This window comes from Nothoprocta perdicaria, unplaced genomic scaffold (genome assembly GCF_003342845.1).
Source record: "Nothoprocta perdicaria isolate Ctin4 unplaced genomic scaffold, notPer1 scaffold_251, whole genome shotgun sequence".
Classification (NCBI taxonomy): domain Eukaryota; kingdom Metazoa; phylum Chordata; class Aves; order Tinamiformes; family Tinamidae; genus Nothoprocta; species Nothoprocta perdicaria.
The window spans coordinates 203,641-227,747 of NW_020455479.1; the positions used below are offsets into that span (position 1 = coordinate 203,641).

Below are 24,107 nucleotides of genomic sequence, written 5' to 3' on the forward strand. Positions count from 1 at the left end.
CTCTTTTGGGCTGCTATAGTAAAATTCATTCCTACACATAGTCAACTCAAGCATATTCATCACGTATGACTCAAATCTCCAAAAGGGAGTTTACACAGGATTTAAACAGTGCATAGTCCTTGTGCTGACCTGCTGCACGAAACGGAGGGAGGAGTTGAATGACTAGACTGTGCTGTGCGTGTTCCGACAATTTTATATAAACTTCATGCAATCAGCTCAAATATACTCACCCAGTTCTTCCTCTTCTTTTTCTTTGAGTCACTTTCTATGTTGCTGCCCACGCTGGAGTGGCTGGTAGCGCTGTTGATACTGGAGACGCTGTCCGACGAGTGCTGCCTTCGGATCCGCAGGTCTGTTGGCTGAGCAGCTCCAGGACCTGAACAAGCAGGGGCTTCAGTGGCAAAGTTATTTGCAAAGTTCAAGCATCTGTGCCCATCATTCAATTTCAAAGAAGTATTTGGGAAAATAGAGACATTTGCAAACGTTTGCACTGACACAGTTCAAAGTGGTCTTGCCTAGGCCTTGATTCTCATGAAGAGAATAAAATTTAGGCACAGATTCTTCCAACCTTTTCACCCAGTGTCAACCAATGCAAGAGAAGTGAGATATTACAAAATGGCATTCAGTCAAAATCAGGAAAATTAYGGAAAATGCTGAAGAAAAGGCCATTACACAGCTTGCCATGGCCTAGAGAAGGGCTTTCTTTGCTCCCATCTCATGTCAGTATCTAGAAGGGTGAATTACCAAATCTTGTCAGTAAATTCTGAGATATCACACAGAATTGTTTTGTTAAAATGCTTTCTCAATCATTTAGCACTTTCATTTTCTACCGTATTGTACTATTTACATAGATATCCATAAAAAAAAMCCCACGTTATACCGTTAAAAAAAAAAGTAACTAGAGCTTGAGACAAAATAGATGTCTGACAAGCCCAGTTACACCAGATCCTATCAAGGGGACTCACGTCTCCTGAGTCCTGCAAAGCTGCTAAATGCAGCRCTTGCTTCTCACCTTTGCAGTTGAGCTCAGGTGTGTTGATGACTCCRTTAATGGCAGCCTGGGCAGCAGCATTTTGCTTCTTGAGGAGTTCGATAGTCTTCCTTAACTCATTCAGTTCTGAATCCTTGAACACAAAACAAAACTGGTGACACCTCTGATAACACAGATGGTATCTAATGACTCCCAAGGCACCATCTGTTGACCTGAAGCTGAAGGTACCTGGGAGGGCATTAATGGAATACATACGTAAAAAGAGATGACAATGAGATTTGAGCTACCTGGGGAAGCACACCCTCAACAGACTACAAAATAGCTTGGCTACTGCAATACTCCATTGTAAAAACAARCATGCTCTTTAATACAGAAATAGTGTATGTTCCGATAGATTCTTTAAAAAAAATCCAGCGTTATTTATGTTACAAAGCATAGTTGCAGTTTGTCATAGTATTTCTTTTGGACGTGCACATGTATATGCACTGGGAAGAAATATATCATAAAAGGATGCTAGCCCTCAGCACTGCATCCTTTTATGATGCAACATAAATCGTTGCAAAGCAACAATTTGCAGGAACACTGTTTAGCTGTCGTAAAATACCAGTGAAGCAAACAAGCATTTCCTACCAAGTTMTTATTACATTTTATTCCTTCACTATATTCACACAAGTATTCACAAATACTTCTGGGACTTGCCTTTTGCTCAGCTGTCATGGTCAGGCTTTGCAGTCGGATGGTCATGTTCCCCAGGCTCTGCTCAAAGGCTGCTACCAGGTGAGCCTGAAAAGCAAACGACACCAAAGAGTGAATATTTTGCTCTCCCCGCACAAACAAGAACATTTATGCAGGTATTTAAGTGTACTACTTAGCGTGTGCTTTTTTTGTTTTGTTTTGTTATTTTTCATTGCTTGTTTTCCTATATAAATCATATACAGAAAATAGGATAGATTAGGAAAGGCCATATGAACTCAGCGTACGTTGCAAAAATGTTTATAAAGAAATTACTGAGAGGAATTTAATTGCGGAAAATTGGAAGTGCTGAAGGCAACAGATCCACTGCAAAACATTCCAAGGCGACAGGCTGCCCATGTCAAGTGACTGCTAGCAGAAAACTAAAACCACGGACTTTGGGGCTATAAACCATGCCCTGCTGAGCGGCAGCTGCCGGCAACACTTTGGGAAACAGATCCGTCATGAAATGCAGGAAGGAGAGAGAGACAAAATAAACCATGCCCAAACACCTCCTGCTATTAAATTCTTGAATGGAGACTCATCTCTGACTTTTTATATGGACCTTTATTAGCATCCGTAGAGCTGCTTGATGATAGCCTTCAAGTAGCTGCTTACAGAGTTAGGGAAACTCTTGCTGCAAAGCTTTTGGCAATAAAATGAAAGCTTCCAAACAGCAATTAAAAAAAAAAAATAGGCAGTTAGGATTATGGCGGATAAGTTAAAGATGGATGCCCTGAAAATTAAAATGAAGTAGAAAGGAAGAAATTGAGTATAAAGTAGAAAGGGAAAACAAACATGGGCAAGAGCACAAGTCTGCTTTAGAGAATTTAAGATTCTCTCATGATACTATTGATTTTTGAAAGTCAASATTTCCATGATCTGTACTAAACTAGAGGAGGAGAACTCCACTTTCTGTGAACTAAAGAAAGGAGCATTAGTCTYGTTTCTTAACAAAGTATTGTCATTAAAAACTATTGAAAAATCATATAGSGGGAGTGAAATCATGTAAAAACGTGTAAAGTATCCTGTAAGCATGAAAGTGTTTCATTATAAAGATATTAGAAGGCAATTCAAGTGTTCATTTTAGATGCACAGAGAAGGCTTGAAAATGCAGCATCTTTTTGCCTAAGCAATTACTAAATATGTGAAGAAAATACAGAAAATTAAATGCTTCCGAAGGCATAGGAAAATCATTCTTCTTAATTTACAACTGCTAGAGACTACATACAAAAATTTAGTTCTCTGGAACTACAATTTGGTTTAAAAGTTCAAAAAACGTTTGAAGAATTGCTATTCAGAAGAGGTTTTTAAAAAGTGTTTTTTGCAAGTCTTTTTAAACAATGTCATTAAAATGTTATGACATACTGATGCACTAAGTTTGCACTAAAAGAAATGCAGACTAGCAAAAGACATTGGATGGATCTGCTAGTCCATACTGCTTATGGACTAACAGACTAATAAACCCATAACAAGGCTGCTTTTTTTTTTTCCATAGTTATTAAGCTACGATCCTAAATATGTACAATCTTAAAATCACTACCTGACAATTGATATTTTTAGATTTTAAAGTGTATTTACCAGAAAATATAGAAAGTCTTTTCTAAAATTCCTAGTCTTCCGAATACTTAATATAAGGAGTTATGCTTGGTGACCCTTATCTATCCCAACTTAGTCAATCATCCTCTCTCTCTCTAATGGACAGCAGATAAGACGTCAGCAAAGTTAGTAATACCAAGGTCAGCTTGCATGTGAATCAATAACACAGGCATAACTCAGCTACAGTTTTGCTGGATTATCCATGATGACCTACAGTAACTTTATTATTATTTATTACATTTTTTTTTTGCCTTAAAAAAAACATGCACAAATAATGTTTTGCAAAAGCTCTCCATGCAGAAAAGGAGGTTCTCTTAGTCTGGGTCTATGCAGAACGGCACAATCTTTCACGGAGCCCTTCCAGACTTAGTCGCCCATCCAGCACACAGATGATTTATCCTAAATAACTGTTCTCCCATTCACAGTGCAAACAAACAGGAGCCGTACAATAACACGGGGACACGCATCTCCTGTTCCCACCAGCCCTTGGGAAAACAAGCGGAGCTGAGACTGTGAGAAAAATAGCAAAAAGATAAATTAAATCCTCACTACATGTGTTTGAAAAGGTAAATATTTATTTAAAGAACAGACTGCAAAGTTTCTGTTGGAGGGGCAGGAGAAGTAACTTTGCAGAAGTTTAAAAAGACGGCATGTGGGAAACAGATTGTGGGCTATAGAAAATAGTTATTTTTACTTTCTAGTTTGMAGGAACTATTTTCACATTTTTTTTTGCCCCATATGTACTCAGAATAACATCAAGGCTATCGTGTGCATACAGGATAACTCAGAAAAAAATTGATAAATCAAAAAATGATAGAAATTCAAATAGCTTACACTAAAAGCATTAAAAACAAATCTCCTGTAAAGGAAGTGTCATAAAGCATCATCTTTACAAACAGAATCGATCTCCCTAAAGTTGTTCGGATACAGATCTGGCCTTTTATATGGAAAAAAAAGTATATTGTCCATAGAGAAACTGCTGTCCCAGAATGAGACTGAAACAGGACAGTTAGCAGGACAGTTTTAGAGACATCGCTGCGACAAGCTGGAGCTGATTCACAGGCAAAGGGGTTACAGATTCAGATCTAAGCAGCTTAAACAGAATGAACTTTTTAGTGAAAGTTAGTTAGAATGAGAAAAAGTGATTTTTTGGAAAGTGAATGAGGAAAAAAGGAAACAAAAAATGAAACATTAGCAAGGCATATATGATGCTGATTTTCTTTAATAAAAAAGAAGTCCTGCAAACTACAAACATTAGAATTAATTTTTGATCAATTTTCTTTCCTCCTCTTTGAATACGATTCAACAATTACCCGCAGCCATAATGCTTTTGTTTGCCTTCCACATTTAGTGTGATGCTGGTTTTCCTTCTCTACTTTGCAAGCTGGATGAAGCACCGGGATGCCYGCAGCAAACATTACAGTGGATTTCCCCCTGAATCCTTCCTGTGGTTGGAGTCATTGCTCAGATAAAATCTGTCCTTTATTGTGCCAAGTTTACTGTTGTGTGATCTGATCTGATGACTATGCAAGCACGGCTTATTTATTCTAGAATTGCTTATTTTTCTAGCAGGCTTCTGTTTTTCAGATATCTGCTATCTGTGACTAGAAAATACACATAATCTGTCACATTTTCTGTGACAGAAAATACAAATAATCTTGCTCATGYTCATACATGGTGTTGCCTCAACACCGCCTGGTTTCAAATCAAATTCCTATCAAATTAAATTCAAATCCAAACCAATCCAATAMATTCCTTATCAAATTCCAATTTCTCATAGGAAACAAGCAAGACTATTGACTATGCTAGGCAGAAATTGGATATGTCCATTCTTCAAACATAAGTGCAAATGAATTCTCAGTGCACCTGGATTCTTTCAAGACCTAAAGATGGCTCACACATGTATAAAGCCAAGTAAATATTACATTTCAGTATATAAATACATGCATAAGTCAGGATAGAATAGATTAATTTTGGAAAGGTCCCAAATGCAAGCAGTTTTATTTTTAGACATAGAGACAATATGAAATGAATGTTATACACCTGAAATCTTTTTTAGTCACTTAGAAAAAAGGAGGTGGTAACTGGTAGTGCAACAAAAGCATTCCCTGCAAGCGTTTGCTCTCTGAATTGTACTCACGTTGGCAGTCAGCTGAGTTGTCAGAGCAGACACTTTTTCTTGGGACGCATCCAACTCTCTTCGTAGCTTGCGAATCTATATATTGTAAAAGATAACTTTACTGCACCTTGATATGGAGAACTAAACTATCAAGACACAAAACGCAGAGTGTCTCGACAGCATATTTATGCATGTGAAAAAAAAATGTGCTCTTACCTCTGACTGGCACTTCTCTTCAGGCTATAAAATAAAACCAGGGAAATATATGAGGACATTGCAACAAATTGTGACCAACATGGCAAATTTCCTGTATGCAAAACTGTATGTGGCCCAGGCTCACTGGATGGCTCTAACCACAGCAAGGCCAATGGAAGGTGGTATTTCCTTTCATTTATTATCACGGTCTTAAGACTGTGTTATGTAACTATAATTAAGCATTTGAAATAATACACAGTGTTGGCCTGACGGGCCTTTCTTCATCAGCAGTTATGCACGTCCTCCCAAGAGCAAGCCCTTCAACGTGTTGGGCAGCACGCAGGCTTGTTCCACCTGGGGCTGTGTGGTGAGCCCGACGTTGCATCATCCTGGCATAACAATTCAAAATTAAAGGCTCTCTTCAATTAACACGTATTTCAGAAGTGAATTATTACACGTTGTTTGCTTTCCAAAAAGGCTGTGCTTGAAGAACACCCCAAAATTCTGATTGTAGCCTGCCAGAATAAAACAAGCCAACTTTAACTGAGCTAGTTTGGATACCAAGAGCAGGAAACCACAGGGCTTAAACATCAGCTGCTGAATATTTCTGTCTGGGCTTGTGTGCACTGGGATCTGCTCGGGCCCCAAGTCACTGCAGTTACCCCCCATCTAACTAGGTAAAAGCTACACAAGGTACCGTGTATGTGTCACAGTCATCGCCCTATTACAGTGTAAGTATGTTCTTMATTTAATGAGTCTTCTATATTACACTTTCTACATGAAAAATCCTTCATGAGACTATTGAAAGAAAATAAGCAAATGCAATGCAATTTAAAAAAATCTATTTCTGAAGGGCAGTAAACCTTATCTCAGGATCAGATAGCCTAAATGAATACATACTTTTGGAGAAAATATTTCTGCTATAGTCAACAGCAATGGTTTCTTTACAATTCTTAAGAACTATGCTATTAAAAAGCTATTTAAACTAAGCAAATTATTAATATATGTCTGGGATTACTTTATTCAGCAAATTGGAAGGTCAAATCCYTTCTGATCCACTAAGGTCTATTGCAGCAAAACATAAAGTAAAATGTTGATTCAAAAAATAAATTGCCTTCTCATGCAGATGCTGCTAAACATCCACAACTTTTTAAAAACGATAAATACTTCTCTACAGAAAGCAATCAAATGAAAAGTGTGTTTTTCTCTTTCTTGTAGGACAAAAGTAACCTGTGCAATAAGACCAGTCATTTCAATAATTTGATAAATAAACCCAGATTGTTCATTTCACTATACTCACTGTGGAATATATGGAAGATGTGCTGGACACCAAGGAGAGAGAAGAACCGTGCACTAATGGAAAGAAATAAACCAAATATAAATACAACAGGTACAGAAAGGGATCATGCACACATCACCCATCACCATCTATCACTCTATTGAGGAAATATTTTCATCATCTGTCACAAGCTTAATTACATTATTGTCCTAATAATGCTCAATTTGAAGAAAATACGACCAGCTAACAATGCACACCTACTTCTTCTTTAGATTTAGATCAGATTTATTTATTTTGTTCATTAATTTATTTATTTTTTAATATTTACTTTAAAATTTTAAATTTAAATTTTTAAATTTAAAATTTTACTTTTTTATATTTTACTAATTTTACTAGTTTTTAATATTTACTTATATAATATTTAATTTATTTTTTTTCTAAGGAGCCCAGCCAGCTCCAGGATCTAACCAGGCACTCAGGAAGAAGACTCTGAGCACACAAGTCAAATGTCTAATTTGGGGGCTGCAGATTTGGAAGCAAAGGTACCTTCGTGCTGACTACAGGGGCTGCAGGGGGGCTCTGAATGTTTCTCCTCCAAGCAGCTTTGGTCTTTTTTAAGTTAATAATATTTTATTAAAAATAAAATTATTTATTATTTATTATTTATTATTTATTAAAATATTTAATAATATTTTAAGGTAATAATTTTTCGTTAGCAAAGACATAGCTCTCTTTCTCCTACAAAAACTGATTTGAGTGAAAATAAAGCTACAAAAGCTTTTCTGGAGAGGAATCAAGCTCAAACAGCTTTTGCATTTAAATATACATTCAGTGAAAAGCATACATATACATTGATTCTTCAGGTCATTACCATCACCTCGATGTTAGCATTTACATAAAACATCACATCATTTTCTTTTTGATTATGTTGTTAAAAAAACAACTACCTGAAGCTACAATTTCCRTTAATGAAACATGCAAAATTATCTTTCCTTTTTATTTTTAGAAACAAAATACTTCTCCTGTAGCTTTCATTCCAAGTAGATGAATTTCATACAAATCACACAAAATCACATTAATCTCTCTTACTTCCATCTAAACACTGCAGCCAAAAAAAAAGTTTAAAAAAGCTGCCATTTTGCTCTGATTACCTACTGAAATTCTCCTACATTCATAATAAATGGGTTCTGCTTTCCCATTGACATTATATCCTAAGGCAAGGCTGGAAAGAGAAGTAAACAGAGTCTAAGTTGGCTTCTGGAGGAATTTAAGACAATTTTAAAAACCCACAATAAAGAAAGTCACACCCCTTCGCTTTTCTGCTTTGGTAATATTTTCAATTAAAATGATGCTTAYAGTTAGATGTTCAGGACTGCAAACAGAACACAAAAATAACCAGAATGAGTCAGACCTGAGGTCTGAGCTCTACCCCTTGCAGAGCTGCAGCAAACGCTCAGGGAAAGGGCTGCAAACACGAAGCAAATACCCAAGGATTTTCCCCCAGGTACATCTCTGCATCTCTTGGGAATCAACAGCGAGGGAAATTCCTGAGATGGGAATTACACTCAGACTATTATTTCCCATAGCCACCAGGACCTACTTGCCATTACTGTGCAATAACATTTGAGTCCACTGATGTTTTCTGTCTGTAAACCAAACATTTTCAGCTAAAAAGCAGTACTTCTTCACAATTTTTTTAGACCTACAGCCACATCAGTTCCTTGAGAGTCTCCTCATATTTGTGATATGCAATGTCATGAATAACCTTCATGACTCTGTTATGTATTATCTGTTATGTATTATTACCTCCTTTGGCTGTCATTTTTCTAAGCTAAAGCTTCCTAATCTATTCAAACTCTCTCATATTATAGATCTTAAGGCCTCGCCACTTTTCTTACACCTATATTTTATCCTTCAGATAAACAAAGGGAAAATGGGAAAGAAAATGCAACCCTGCTTGGGACCCAGATGCCTGCCTGGTAAAACACCACTAGTGCTTCATTTGACGTTGTACCTAATTTGAGATTTCTAGACTCAAGGACAAGCAAGGAGTTAATATTTTTGTGCAATTTCTTTTTAAAGTGTCTGCAGATGGCTACCGTAAGGCTATTTAATTAGGAGCCTGAAGGCAGCTATGCTCTTGATGTGATTCCTGCGTTCTGCAGCTAACATGCATCTGCACGCAGACTACAAACCCAAATTGCTTGGAAGCTGTTATTTTAAACACTATAACTGTGCAGGCAACCCTGTATTATTTTAACATTAGGAAAAAAACAGTGCAGCCCTGCTCAGTTGTCCAAACAGTAGGAAAAAAAAACAGATATTTTGGTCAGTAACATGGAAGGCAATGAAAAATATCAATTAAATCTTCAAAATAGTTTCTTTCATTCCTGTTTCTCAAGRAAGTTTAAGTCTCAGGATGGAGGCAGTAGTAAAGCTGCTCTTGGAGAAGACTTTCTCCCCTGGAAGCAGGGAAATGGGGTAGCAAAGAGAAGAGTTAAGCATTAGGTCAAGCTTTTTCCCTGGAGCTCTTCATACGTTGGAGGCTGCTTTTTCCGGCATCTCCCCGTCCCGAAACCCTTTGCAGTGAAACAGTCTCAGAACCAGAAAAAAAGAATCAGAAAAGTTGCCATCTAAATGCTGCCTTATAAGAAAATGTGACAGAATATCATGGAGACAAAAGAAAAAAAATAAAGTCTTTTACAAATAAAATCCTGACCCTGTTAAGGAGAATCAAGTATCTTGTAACCCTACATGCCAAGAAAAATTCAGAGGTAGGTTGGTAAACATTACTTAAGACAGTGACTTAGACTCCATTGACACTGTTTTCACCACTATCTACATACATATATATATATATATCTATAGAACATATATATATATATATATATATATATATATGATGAATTCTACCATAAGCCATGTACTGAGTTTCTGATCGACTGCAACAAGCAGGAGGTGCAGGGCTGTTCTGCTCCCTGCAGCAGTGTCACCACAGCACTGATGGAAGGCCTTTAATCTGTAGGCAAAAATACAGACTGCACCAAAGCTCGCAGCCCATCTGATAAAATATTATTATTCCTTTGGGTGCYAAAAAATTTAGGAACATCTGAATTGGACTACTGCATCAGCACGTTTGCTGCAGGGTCAAATTCCTTCCTCGCTTAAAAGCGGTATTTTTCCACTGACTTCAGGTTCATGACTTGCTAGGGTGCTCTTAGGTTTCACTTTTTGGTTTAGAAAGGTGAATGAGCAGTGCTTTGTAGAACATTTGGCCTGGAAAACTCTTTGCTTTTTCTTTTATTTTTTGAAATGATTCCTCTCATGGGTGAGTAACAAAGCAAAACAAAAAAGTTCTTCTGGTCTCTCTCCTTTACAAAAATTTCTTAATACTACAACATAGTCTACCCTCTCATACTCCAAAACGGTTTGGCTGCAATATTATGCATGTTTAAAATAATAAAATAACAATGCTGCATTTTTTTTTTTTTTTTTTTTTTTTTGAGGATGTCTTGGGTGACAGTTGAAGTTTTGCTATGGTAGCTCTTTCAAATCATCTAAATGCAATAAAGCAGTGATTTAAATTCATGCTTTGATAATATTAAAGGACTCTTTAGTAACAGTGTGGCTACTCATCACAGTGGCATTAAACTGATAATATTAAAGGACTCTTTAGTAACAGTGTGGCTACTCATCACAGTGGCATTAAACTGACCTCCTCAGTCAATCACTATTTGTGACCATCCGGCTCGCGGGGAGCACGGTACAAAAAAGGGTCAGTTCCTGCAAGGGCAGAGTTTTCAGCCCTGCAGCGTTATTTAATCATTTACAACCCCCTAATGAAGATCTTCAGCTGTGAGCCTCTAAAATACAATTAAATCTCCCAGAGTTAGACTGGCTGAATTCAATAAAGAATTAGCACAGAAGCCTCTTGAAGCTGCATCCAACACAGTGGGTTCCCCATTCACAGTGGCTTTTGCTCAGCGGAAAACTGAGTGACCCATCCTGATAAAGTACCTGAGATCCAGCCAGCTCCTCATCTTCGCCAAAATGAAGATTTAATGCCAGCATCCAGTAATAGAAGCAATAGATCCAAGGTTATCACCTTCCTATGGACCATTCCCAGGGCTTAACCTGTCCTTTACTTCCAAAAGTGGGTACCATCTGTTTTGTGACATGTAACCATATGGGATTTTCCACAGACATTACCAACCATTTCCACTTCCACAGACATTACCAACCTTCTTCAAAGCCATCACGGAAGGAGCCAGAGCGGCTCATGGTCCTGCTTTTCTCATCCAGGGACATGGAGCTGTTCCTGAAGCGGGTGTCACTGTAAGGGTCGTACGGACCGTCGGCGTTGGAAAGGCTGTGAGTCCGCAGCATGGTTGGGTTTGACAGACTCATCTGGGCGGCTGTAGTTGGACTTGCTGCAACGTAAAGAAGAAACAAAGAGTGAGACCACAAATTGCCATACTTGTTTTTTGTTCAACTACCAAAAAAGACCTTTTTTTTTTCMACAAATTTTTGCTATCTTCCTGTCCGGACTTCATTATATTTCTAAATTTAATGGGTTCGTGTAAGAGGTATGTAAATCAAGCTAATGAATATGAAAACACAAGTAAATAAGTTTAAACACGGGCTGGTAAGCCTGTGCTAYTACAGGCAAGCTCAATGAACTCAATAACATGTTGTAGGCATAAACTAATTAATCCTCATTTCATTTGCAACAGTTCTTCCTCAGAATGAGTCAAATGCCTGAAGGACTTTAATCTTTGCCTAGATAGACCAAGGCCCGTGAAATAGCCATTTAAAGCTTTCACGCTCCAGGAAAGTGACATTTTATTCGTACTAAAGAGAAATCATGATATTTAAGTTAATCTTCTAGTAGTTTTATTTTTCAGAATTTTCTTTACATAACTAAGATCYAAGAAGTCTGAGCAGTTCTCAGGTCAAAAGACAGGCTCCAAATATTAATTTTGCCTTAACAGCCAATACTTTCCCATGCAATAAACTTCCACTGCAGTGCCGTACTTTTTWAAAACAAAAACTTTTGCGTGAAGATTTACTTCCTTTTATGTAGAAAATACAGTATTTTTTTCCAAAAGTGCTCTGCTCACCTTTCATATCAACATTTGCTATGAAAGTGGCAACTCTTCAATATCTCCAACCTCTTTTACGGAGAATACAGAGAATAGAGTTAAATTATCTTTCTTTTTTTTTTTTTTTTCCTGTTAGTTTGCTTGAGGCCAAATAGCTTTTAAAGCATATTAATGTCACTGATCTTCAATATTCCTCACAAAGAGTTAACTTTCTGAGCCTAAAACAACTWTAACTTTTTGTCTGACTACCAAAGCACTTCCATGAGCTTGACAGTTTGTTAGCTGTTGGCAACGTAAAGACACTGTCTGTATATTCAGCTGAAATTTTGCTAAGTGTTGGTATATTTAAAGCTGTTTATTTAATCTTTGTATTTGCAGCACACTCACACAGGGGCCCTACAATGTCACTGCTGCAACTCAAAACTGCAGTAGAAATAGGTGACCACGTGGGTTGTTGCAAATTCATATCAAGYTCACAAATATAGGCTTAACTATTTAGCATAATATCTGTTTTTTTCTCTTTGTAGCATAGTCAGGCTTTTGAAAGTCATAAAGAAACTGAAGAAAATGGTTCAACATCATTAACAAATGTCCCCTAAAGACAATGTTGTTTTATATATATATATATATATATATAAGTATGTATGTATCTTCATATCGAAGCATATTGCAAGACATGAAAATAATACTGAATACCAGAGACAATCACGTATTTTCGATAACTGGATCTTTTTACAGAGTAACCCAGATAGTGCACTGACTGCTTAACTTACTAAAAACAAAACAAAAGGAGCTGTAAAATTACAGATGGACCTCAGTGCCTACAAGGCTCAGTATCTAAGCAGACTTTCATCTCACAAAAAAATTATTGCACATTTCATATTAGTTATTCCTTATACAAAACCTTGCAAGTGTTTCAGCTTGAACATGAAATTACTGATCAATACAAAATGAGACTTCTACTTCTTTCAAAATGAAAGCATACATTTAAATTTTTTTTTGCTTTTACTGRTGTAATTAAGTGAAAAAAAATGCCATTTCTAGTTTAAAATTCCCSTGATTTTTCTATCATTATTCCAGATAAGGTTTTTTTCTGATTTTTAAACACGGTAACTGAAAAATATATATAAAGAGTAGAATACCTTAGAAGGATGAATCTGGCACATATMCTATGAAATATGCTTGAATTTTAAGGTAGTATTACTAGGCAGGTAAGCAAGGCAGCACTTTAATCCCTTTAAATATAGCAATGTGTGATATTAACAAACAGCTCTCCCGAATAGCTCCCGTTTTATAATAAAAACATGTGATTACTCATAGAAAAGAGGCGCTGCAAGAATGGGACCTTTGGGCACCGGAGATAASAGCGCTGATTAGCTGCACTCGTTTCAAAGAAAAGTATTTCCCGAGGTTCAAGGTGGCACTTGGAGCTGCGGAGAGAGTCTTTGCAAGGCACAACCTACTGCTGTGATTATCTACAGAGATAAGTACTCACCAAGCTGCGAGAAGTTAAATCGAGTTCCAGAGGGTGATGTGATGCTGGATCCGGATGAAAAGGGAGAATTGCCAGCAGTGTCCTGAAGGCCTCCGGCCGAATGGGACCGCAACCATTCCTTTGCATCGTCCTGAGTGCGAAGTTGGGATGAAGGAGCGTATCTGCAAAAACGTTTTTTCAAAATGAGCTTGGATATTTACTTAAAAGATAAGACAAAACACAAGAAAAGGCTCAAGACTTGGGGAGAGGAAGAGAAGGAGAAGACAAAAAGAACCGCACATAAAAAATTTAAGGATTAAGATGATACAAACAATAGATTTCTGAATAAAGGAGCTTTTCCCAAGCCTAAGTTACTTTCTTTGGGTTTGGWAAAAATAACTCCTATGACTTCAGCAGCAAATAAACTAGTAGTAAGCAAAAAGTTGCAGACAGAAGTAGTGCAGGGCAGCAGTGTGAAAGYGCACTATGTGTGTATAGGTATGTGCAATGGAGAAATGAAGTGACGACTCGGAAATCCTTTCCTTGCCTTAGGTTAGGCCAAAATTGTATCATTACTTTAGTATCTTGGTCCTTCTCAAAGCTTAGCTGCCCTTTTGACATATTAAAGTCAAATTCAAGTCAATTAAGCCATTATGAGATTAAACAAGTTGTGCCATAATAACTCATATTACAGACACTTTAAAAGTCTTTGGAAGTACATCCCATTTAGTTCAAGCCTAACAGAATTAGATCATAAAAAAGGGGCTTGTGCTTATGCTTTTCTGTAGGTAAACAGTGGAAATCCTATCTATGCTGAAGCCAATGGCAAAACAACAACCTGCCACAGGGCAGAGTTTCAATGATGATTTTTTACGTTTGCCTGAAAAGTAGGTAGATTAGCACAGGAATTACAAAGGGAGCAACAGAGAGAGCGCAAGTGAAGTATTGGCTTCAAAGAAGAACGTGTTAACCTGTCTGCTGCTGCCCTGAGCTAGCTGGTTTTGAGACATGTTTATGAGTTACCAAGCTTTCCTTCCACAACTTAAACAACTGCAGCCTATTAATTAAAATCCAATCAGTTGACAGTATCTATTTCCTTAATTAGATTCCATTTGATTGGGTACTGCGTAAACGATACACTTTATGAAGACTATTTTAAATAGAGGTGAGCACTATAATGACCAAGCACTGCAAAAACTCAACCTACTTAAAAAAATAAAAGAGAAAAATCACTCGTGTCTCAGCTCATGCAACAGGCTCTGCCTGAAGCCTACCTGCATCCCTCAAGGTTTGCACGTATATATATCTGTTTTATGAACAAAGGGGCTATAAACAGTTATTTTGCTTTAACACACTAAGGATTTTTTTTTCCAGCATTCATACCTACCTCTTCTGCACTCAAATCTTTCAGTCTTAAAAGAGAGTCCTGATTTATTAGAGACATACTTAACAACCGCACAAGCATCTTAAACAAAAATTCCATTTTAAGAAATGCTTTTAGCACTCAGCTTCATGTGCTAAAGCTGCTGTGAAGRATAATATGTAGAGCACAGAATAAATTGCAGCTGCAACTTCAAGGCATCAGCTCAGGGATCCCAAAAGCAGCACATAGCAATTCCAAAGTTGCAATTTTCTAAGTTTTCTAAGACACTCCTTGTAAATTCAGTAACATTGAAAGCATTTAACCAATAGGCCTGATGTTYGTGATGTTGTTGGATTGCTTGCATCAATGGAGAAATCCTTTTTAGTGCAATTTTTTAACGTTCTAAAAATCACAACCTTACACAAACACAAAATTAGTCCAATTTCTGTCAGTTTGGGGATTATTTGTTTTGTTTTTCTCTTGARGGGCTAAAAAATATTCCTAGCGACCTATATACACATATTCTGGAGTAAATATCCTTTTAACCCCAGTGTATCCAATCTCATCACAAAAGGTTCAGCGTGATACTGCAAATTCTTATCGTGAAGACAATTTCACGTCATTTCACACGAGAGCCATAAAAGCTGCAAAACTATTGCTTCCAACTCAAGCCCGGGCATGGATTAGGAGATGCTTTCCAGCAATTCAGCCAGCAAAAGCCACAGTTCTTGCTCAAACGGACAAGCCACTGGATGGAAATAAAGCATAGCGGTAAATGATCTTCTTTGGGGATTACAGAAAGGAAGAGAGAGAAAGAAGAAAAGAAAGGAAGGGGGAAAGAAAGAGACTTTTTCCACCTCTTGCTATCACCAACAGCCACGACGGAAACACAAAGCCAAGTCCAAAGCCACAACAAAAGCTGTTACACTGCACGGAAACACCGATACCTGAGTCCCTTCTTAGGCAAAGTATTCCTATCAAGGTGTGGGTCGCTGCAGAAAAGTTAAAAGAGAAGAACTTCAGAGAAGGGCAAAAGGGAAGGAATAGGAGCAGGCTGAAGCATAAACATCCACATCCCCTTTTCAGAGGAAAAAARGCCTTTCCTCAAGGAACATGCAACAACCTCCTCGGCCACAGGTGGATTTTCACAATCATGCATCTGATGAGACCATGCCAATGAATCCCATCTGCTCACAAAGCCGTTTTGCTTGTTCTCCTATCCACATCCAACAAAAATGGCTCTTTAAACAACAAGACCGTGTGTCAAATGAATGCTTAGCAACATGTATTTCAGCAGGCGTGAAGCGGAATATTTGTGAAAACAGCTGAGACTTTCCAAGTCAATGTTGCCTTCCAGGTGGGTTTTTGTTTTTTCAGCAGCCTCCACCTAGGGAGTGCAGATAGTTACTGCCATGCAACTGCAACATAAGGCAGGAAAAGAACTAAGCACAGCCTGCTTAGATTTCCCATTTTTACCTTAAATCCCATTTTCAAAGCAAAATGTGTCTATGAGTCTTCCAAGAACCCAGTATTTAGTAGTATGTGACTTTACAGTTGATGAACTTGTAACCGTACAGAGTCTGTTAATTTGTTTTTGAAGGAAAATGCACCCGCTTAAAATATTAATTTATTGACAACCCCTCCAGCTAAACTACAGCTGATGCCAAGTGCAGCAGTGGCTAAATTGCAAGAGGGAGCAAAAGCGAGCTGGAATGCTTAGATTCAGGCTGCCTTTCTTCCCCTTTTGCATTCATTTTTACAAGGATRGATATGCACAAGTCTCTGCAAAACACTCACGAACCAAGCTGCAGTAAAAGACTGACAACACTGAATGACGCCGGGACTCGATGACAAAAGTGACAGGCCTGCAATGCAGCAGAAAGAAAGCAGCATGCCAGAGGAATGCTGAAATGCTAGTGAGAGTTTGGATTGGTAGAAAAAAAGCATTGCAAGATTTGCAAGAGCCTTTGGCAAAGAAAAAAGCAACCAACAAAAATACACAAATGCAAAGATGTTCCCCGTAGTAACAGCAACAAAACCCCCCCCAGGACAACTCTGCCGTATGCAGCTCTCCAGATTGAAGGGGATCGAGGAGGGATTTGGGTGGACTCTCACTGGCATGTCTCCGTGTCAGTTCACACCTGAACACCACACACAGCAAAGGACTCAACTGAGCACAGCCGTTCACAAAACAATTTGCTTCACTGAGATGGGCAACGAAACCTACAGCTTTTGTGCATTTGCCCGTCCCGAGACAGCATTACCTGTCCTGTCTCCTGGGCAAAGTGTTTCTGCAGAATTTGGGACTAGCAGCAGGGGAAGAAAGAGGGCTAGAAGAAGCGGTTCAGAAAGACAGAGAACAAGAGAAGGAATATTAGAATGTAAAGAGCAGAGAACAGAAAGGATTTGTTATTAAAAAAAAAAAAAAGAGAGACAGAGAAAGAGAGAGAGAAAGAGAAAACAAAATTGTCAGAACATCATTTTCAGCAGTGATTTCCTTTCATAAAGAGGCAAGTACAAAATTCAAGCACCCACAGGCCAGATTTATCAAATGTTATAAACACGAAGTAAAACAAGAAATAGTCGAATCTCAAATTAAGATTGTAACAATGGTGGAGTTTTTCTTTTTTTTTTTTTTTTTTGAATTCTGCAATTGGATCAACTAGCAGTTGACAATGCAATGCAAAATTCAAAGATCAGGTATAATACTGTAGTAAAAAAAAATTACATTGGCTACTGCAGCAAACAAAAAGTCTCACCTGAACCAATGCTCTAGTGAAAAATGTTCTCTTATGAGTTCTTCTCTGAAGAACAAACTCTTTCTTTGTTCTTTTTAGCAACATCATCCAATACTATCTTGTAAGAAGGAGCATTTGAACTGCGACTGCAGTGCCAGATAGCGCCAGAACGTCACTTCTCCTGAGATTAACAGCAAGCTTACAGAAACAAGGGGAGAAAAGCCTACTGACCTTTCCGACAGCGTAGTCTTAACACTGTTGGTTCGGACAAAGGGGGTCAAGGAATCATCTTTGGAAGCCGCAATCAAGCCAGTGGAGGAGTTGTGGCTCGGCCCCCCGCCGCTGCTCAGGGAGATATCAATGGATTCACAGCTGGTGTGCAGGCTGCTCACAGATTGGTATCCAATGCCATCCTTGCTCACGGCAGAAGAGCTGCTCGCGTTGGTCCCCCACGTCAAACTGTTGGAAGGGGCTGAATGCGCCGAACTGGGGCTAGAAGCCAGTGGGGATGGGTTCATGTCGGTGTTTTTGCCATACAGAGGGCTGCTGCCCCCGCTGCTCAGCACACCGCTGCCAGAGGGGGAATCCGGGTTACCCTGTTGGTTCAGAGTCGCATGAGGGTTGGAGATGACAACCGAATTTTTCATATTTTCCGCGGTTGTGAGGGGAACCTGTTTACTAGGCTTTCCACCGAAAAGTCTGTAAAAAAAAATAACAGGAAAAAAAATATATAAAATGGAATATTAAATGACAAATGCAAAGGTATTTCATACCTAGAGCCCTTATCCTCCTAGACTCAGAAAGCCAGAATTAAGAAAACGATCTTAGATGGGACATAAGAGTACAGATTTATGAATCCTCTTGTGTTCAGTGTGCTTCCAGTCAAGTCCAGAGACAATTTCTATAACTTCAACTCCACCTTAGACATTTTGCTCTCTGAATCATCAAGTAACACCTCCACGAAGCAAAAATGCAGCTTCACAGAACTAAAATGCCGTCATGTAACGTTCTGATCCTCAGTGGAAAAGGACACCAGAGAAATAGTGCACTGATTAACCTGCACAACAGCACCCTGGAGGCTACRTGCTTGTTGTCCAGGTAAAATTTATACAAACCTATACACCGAATGCTCTGTACAGAGGTAGCACCCCGGTAGCACTGCAACAGTAAAAAATATTTACTGATCTCAAGTGTAGGCTTGTCTCCTTTTGGAAGCCGAACTGGCTGAAAATTAACTTTTCGAGTGAGGACTGGATTTGATCTGGTGCAACACCTCGAGCCAGCTCAGTAAATATCAGGTGAGGGCCTGAACTAGTGCAAAKGAGGGGATACAAAAGCATGGTGGAGAAGGATGGATGCAGTTGCTCTGTGTGAACTTGCTGTTCCCACATCAGCAGGATATAGCATTAGGAATGAAATCTTTCAAAGCCAGGGGATACGGATCCAGGGGAATTTCCTCTTGAGCTTGCACTAATTGCGTGCAAAGCTCAGGTACTTGAAGTCTGCCCAGGACTTCCCCAAAACTCAGGCTGTGTAAAATAGCTAGTGTCTTTATAAATGAAGCCCATTGGTGTCCACACACTAGGTTTACTGCACATGCACTACCTGCAGCTTCCATGTGCACGAGCAATGTCTGGGATATCTCCACTGGATTACTGTCATCGTATTCCTGCCACAAAGCCCTGGCACAACACTTGGCTCAGCTTGAGACGCTCACTTGCGCCTGTCTTATACCCAGCATTGCTCCAATACCTACGTGCTGATCCATTCACAAACCAGCCCAGACCTGGGCAACCTGATTCACCTAGGCTCAGCACAGCACCTCACTGCTGAGGAGGCTCCAACCTACACAAGCAAAAGCCTTTAAAGGATAAAATCCATTCTGGCAGGGATTTAGAGCCTGAGTCGTACTTGAGCCCATGTTCCTAGAGCAAATACAAAAAAAAAAAGGAAACCATACTGCTATGATGCAGAGTCTTTAGCAGCAAGAGCAACTTGCAGTATTGATACTCCTGGGCCATAGCATGCCACCTCTTTAGCTGTACTGGGGCCAACAACTCAGAAATAAAACCATGGAGCTTTAATAGAAAAGAAATAAAGCAAATACGAGATTTTTGCAAGCTATTCTTAAGTTCTCCTGATTCCTCAGTGCTTCCCAGCACCTCTGAGACAACTAAAGCAAGATGCACTGCGGCACGGGCAGCAATCCTTTGCTGCCAAGGGCAGTGGATTGTTGAACTACGGCCTCCTAAGAAATGCAGACAAAGGGGGATGCGGTCTGAGGAGCATTCCTTTCTGTTCCGGGAAAATCCACCCCAGCAACTCGGTCACCTCAATAAAGAGATTAACCCTGGAAGGAAAAACTTTAGACTGGAGGACACRGTATCTCCTCTCTACCACTACTGAAGGAAACACATCTGAGCTGGCTCTTGGGCCATGCATGCCCCCCTCTCCCCCATTGAGGGAAAAGTGGTGTCCTAAAYATTGCAAAATCTTGGGGGCAATTTAACAATAGAACAGTTTAAAAAAGAAAATATCTAGGCCGTTTCATTTAAGGAAAAAGCCAAATGCATATTAGTGTTATAGGGAATACTGAGAGGAGAGAGACAGTGATGACTCTCAAAGCATGTTTGCAAATTTAAGGTTAAATTTTACCATTTCTTAAGCATAGATTCCAGTTTAATCTAAAAAATAATGACAGAGCAAATAGGCAAAAAAAAAAATCAAGTGCACAACTGGGAACTAAATATGAAAATTAAGCTCTTAATTGACATTCTAGATATCAGGAATAGACAATACCAAATTCAAATCTAATGCATTTATGTATTATGAACATGACTATTCATTTATACAGTCTGGASAAAAGTCAAAAATTAAATAGTAAATCAAAACAGGAATAGTTAAATTAAGTCTCAAAAAGCCCTGGTAATAAGAACCCCATGTGCCTGCTACTCTCCCAGTGCCTTCTTTTAAAAGGCTTATTTCTAGTGTAGTATTTCAATTCCACGGCCAGCAACATAGTTTTCCAGTAATTAAAGGAAATATTCAGACTTATRTGTATGTGCTTGAGGCATGCAACACTGAAAATTTGCATTTGTCATGGGATATGCTGTAGAGATGAAAAGCCTACTTGAGCTTTTTATTTTAAGTAGTCATTGATGAAAATTAAATGGTTCGAAAAATGTGCCTTATCTGCTAATAACAAGCAATAAAACAAATGAAATAGCTCGAATTGTCCTCTCAAAGGCAATCCCAACAAAATCGCTCGTTCCCAAAAGACCAGTCTTGGACTCRTTATGGCTTTAGCCTGAGCTGCCATCGCGGCTCTTACGCTTGCAGCGGTGCCTCGGATGGAATGGGGCTTTATCACATCACCAGAAGCAGGATGGGGCAGCGTAATCGCATGGGTGTCGAGACAAAATGAAATGCAAAACACTGCAGCTCGAAACAGACAAGTTACTCAAATTAAAATGAAAAAGAATATTAACAGAATCTTTCACCGGTATCAATATTCTGATGCACGCTGCGTGACAGATTAATTCCTGCATCACTCAGCTCAGTATTATCAGTGTTAAAATTGCATGTGGGCTAGAAGGGGAGATATGGAAGTCAGACATAGTTTTTGTTGAAAAAAAAAAAAAAGGTTAAAGTAAGAAAACCCAAGTAAGAAACTTTACTTGGGGTTCCTCTACACAGTTTGAATAACCCGATGTTATGTGTCTCACAACACACCGGGCTAAGCCACACAAGGGCGATACTTGTTGCGGACAGGAATGTGAATCTAAGTATATCRGATCAAACTATGCTGTCATTTTAACGAAAATCTAAAAAAATGCTGCTGTTGGCAACTTGTAATTTGAGTCACTGCTGGAGTACTTCCAGGTCTGCTAAATATATATTTCGGTGAAAGAATTTATCTGTAACATTCATGTAAGAAAATCCTTATTTCTGTGATATCTCAGTATGGGTAATGCTTTTACAAACGCTTGTTGTAATGAATAAACCTCATCGCAACTGGCAAATTTTCTACCCAACTTCTTTTTTTCTTTCCCAAACGTTAAATGCTTGCTGGTGTCTTGCAATAAATGATTCACAACACTGGCCAACCTGTTCACGTGAAATTAAATTTAAATACAAAGACCTTGACGGAGGACCCTAAACAGCGAGTGGTCCACAAAACACAGCCAGGCCTGGCTGGACGAGTCCTGGTCATTCAGCTCCAACTAACATCATTCCACAATCAACGAATTTGTTGCCTACCTGCGCAAAGTGGGAGAGGCCACATCGGGGTACTTGGCTCCTTGCTGGTGGGTACTTTGAGCTCCGCTAGAAGCAGTCTGGGACGCAGGGTTCACTTTAACAGAATTACATGAGGCCACGCTTTCGTTGTCAGACGAAATCCCTTTCTCTTTATCAGTCTGATTGACTAATCCTGGCAGAGAGCTTCCAAGCATTACCTTGGCCGGCTCTCTCATTTTGGGGACAGGCAACCCGGCTGACTTGCTGCTTATGTTGGAGTCTATGCTACTGGTGCTAGATCTATTCCCGGCTCCACTTCTGCTACTGGACTTACTGGGCCGGGGTAAGCTACGGTACTGAAGATTAGTTCGGGCACTAAGCGCTAAGTAGCCATCATCCTGGTTCTGAGAGCCATCAACACTAGTCTTCCGACCAGCGGTCCTACCCATGAGTCCAGATGACTTTGGGATTTTTCCCAGGGTGGCCGATCTACTGGTGATAGTTGCCCCACTGGCAGTGATTATAGTCATGCCTATGGCTGACCCGCTTTGTTTCTTAAATCCAAATGCATTAGCATTAGCAGCAGTTGTTCTAGAGTTACTTGTGGGAAGCTTTTTGGATTCATCACCACTGCTGCGTCCTGCATCTGATGGGGAACGTTTAACATGTCCAGCTTTAGGAGATAGTCTACCCTTTTCTGATACCTTGGCGTCATCAGTTTTCCCTACAAAAATAGAAAAAGAATTCTAATATTTAATGACTTGAAAACATCAAGCAAATGATGAAACTCAAAGCAGCATGAAAAGCAAAAGCGTGTTAGCCACAAGAGTGTGGTTAAAAATTATGATCTAGTCTGCACTAAGCTTAAATGCCACTCTAATGAGTTATACATGCAGACTTGCCAGCGAAACTATGTGGCRTGTTTGCCCTTGAGAATACGAAAAACAGAGAACAAAGTCTTATGTAACAGTGACAGATAGGAAAAGAAATGTTTCCCTCGGTAGCTACCACAGATTGACCCCTTTTCATCATCAGGAAGGAGTGGTGTTAGGGCATTAGTAAAATTTTTCTAAAAGGCAAGAAAGTAAGTGAGTGACCTCAACTTTTTCATGCACGATTTGCGTACACGATCAAGYAAGAGAAGAGTTATTAGCTTATATTATTTCATTACACAAATRCAATCAGTTTTCATCCACACATCTACAACTGCTAAAACGCCTAATATATTTACAGGAAAATTCAGAACTGCGGAGCGTTCTAAGTATAAACTAGCATGCTGGTTTAGTACTGAGAAAACGTCCTCAACCRCACACAATGTATGCTCTTAAACTTAAGCACGTATTAACGAGCTAAATCGTATTATCTGCTCTTCATATGGCAATACTATGCCCAATAAGTAGCTTGGCTTAAGATTAGGGTTGCCATGAAAACAACTTCCACGGTGTAATAATATGGATTTTCATAYGAGCAGAAATAGCAATGTAGAGATAAAAGATGCTGCCTACTTTTACACAACACCTAAAAGTAACGACAGGTTTCCTTGAAGTTCAAGTTCTGCCTCTGCATTTAAACAGCTCTGCTACTGAACACGCTCTTGGCCGCGTAGCTCTTACACTTTGTCTCACCTGTTCCAGGTGTCTTTAACGTGCCTGAGGGGGTTGAAGGTTTAGTCCTTGGTGTGGTAATGCCAACCTGAGCTGACATGCCCCGTCGCCAGGAACCCGTCTGCGAAATAACAGTGTTCTTCCTACCAGAAGTGCTTTTATCAGATTCATCAGACACATCAGAGGGATTCCGTCTCCATTTAGATCCCGGCTCCATTTTTATGCCGCTATCTGATCCTCCATCTGATTTCTTGACTTCATCGCCAGACCATAAGGAATTCCGCTCAACCTGGGAATGTTTTTCTGCATCAGTCTAGGAGAGAGAATACATGAAAATAGGACCTTCAGAACGAGTCTTTCTTTTAAGAAGCTTCACAAATGAGAACCATCAAATCGATTAATAAATTCAGCAGCCAGGTCCAATTGTCAATAGACATAACACGGCTCTGGCCAAGAAATGTCCGAGTAAGAAACAAACCATAAATATAACATTCATTCTCTAGTGAGCTCCGGAAGATAACAAAAAACACACAAGCAACTTCCCCAGTAAGAGAATATCTTCCCCAGAAGAGGAGACAATAAAAAATAAACAGTTCATTTACCAAGGACATACTCAGCTCCATGACATTTATAATCCCGCATCTCCAGTTTCACAAGAAGCCTTTCACTGCG

At 39.1% G+C, this 24,107-nt stretch overlaps 1 protein-coding gene across 1 annotated transcript in view; it reads right to left on the reverse strand.

Annotated features, from left to right (window-relative positions):
• NAV2 (neuron navigator 2) overlaps window positions 1-24,107 on the reverse strand; it is a 169,161-nt gene that overhangs the window by 19,264 nt on the left and 125,790 nt on the right. The window contains exons 15-27 of the mRNA XM_026040221.1: window positions 23,457-23,748; window positions 21,853-22,555; window positions 17,824-18,291; window positions 17,119-17,184; window positions 15,802-15,846; window positions 13,513-13,673; window positions 11,157-11,345; window positions 6,937-6,989; window positions 5,658-5,681; window positions 5,463-5,537; window positions 1,691-1,774; window positions 1,013-1,124; window positions 231-376 (exon numbers count right to left, since the gene is read on the reverse strand). Of these exons, the coding sequence (XP_025896006.1) occupies window positions 231-376; window positions 1,013-1,124; window positions 1,691-1,774; window positions 5,463-5,537; window positions 5,658-5,681; window positions 6,937-6,989; window positions 11,157-11,345; window positions 13,513-13,673; window positions 15,802-15,846; window positions 17,119-17,184; window positions 17,824-18,291; window positions 21,853-22,555; window positions 23,457-23,748 (2,418 nt within the window). The remainder of the gene's footprint in view (window positions 1-230; window positions 377-1,012; window positions 1,125-1,690; window positions 1,775-5,462; window positions 5,538-5,657; window positions 5,682-6,936; window positions 6,990-11,156; window positions 11,346-13,512; window positions 13,674-15,801; window positions 15,847-17,118; window positions 17,185-17,823; window positions 18,292-21,852; window positions 22,556-23,456; window positions 23,749-24,107) is intronic.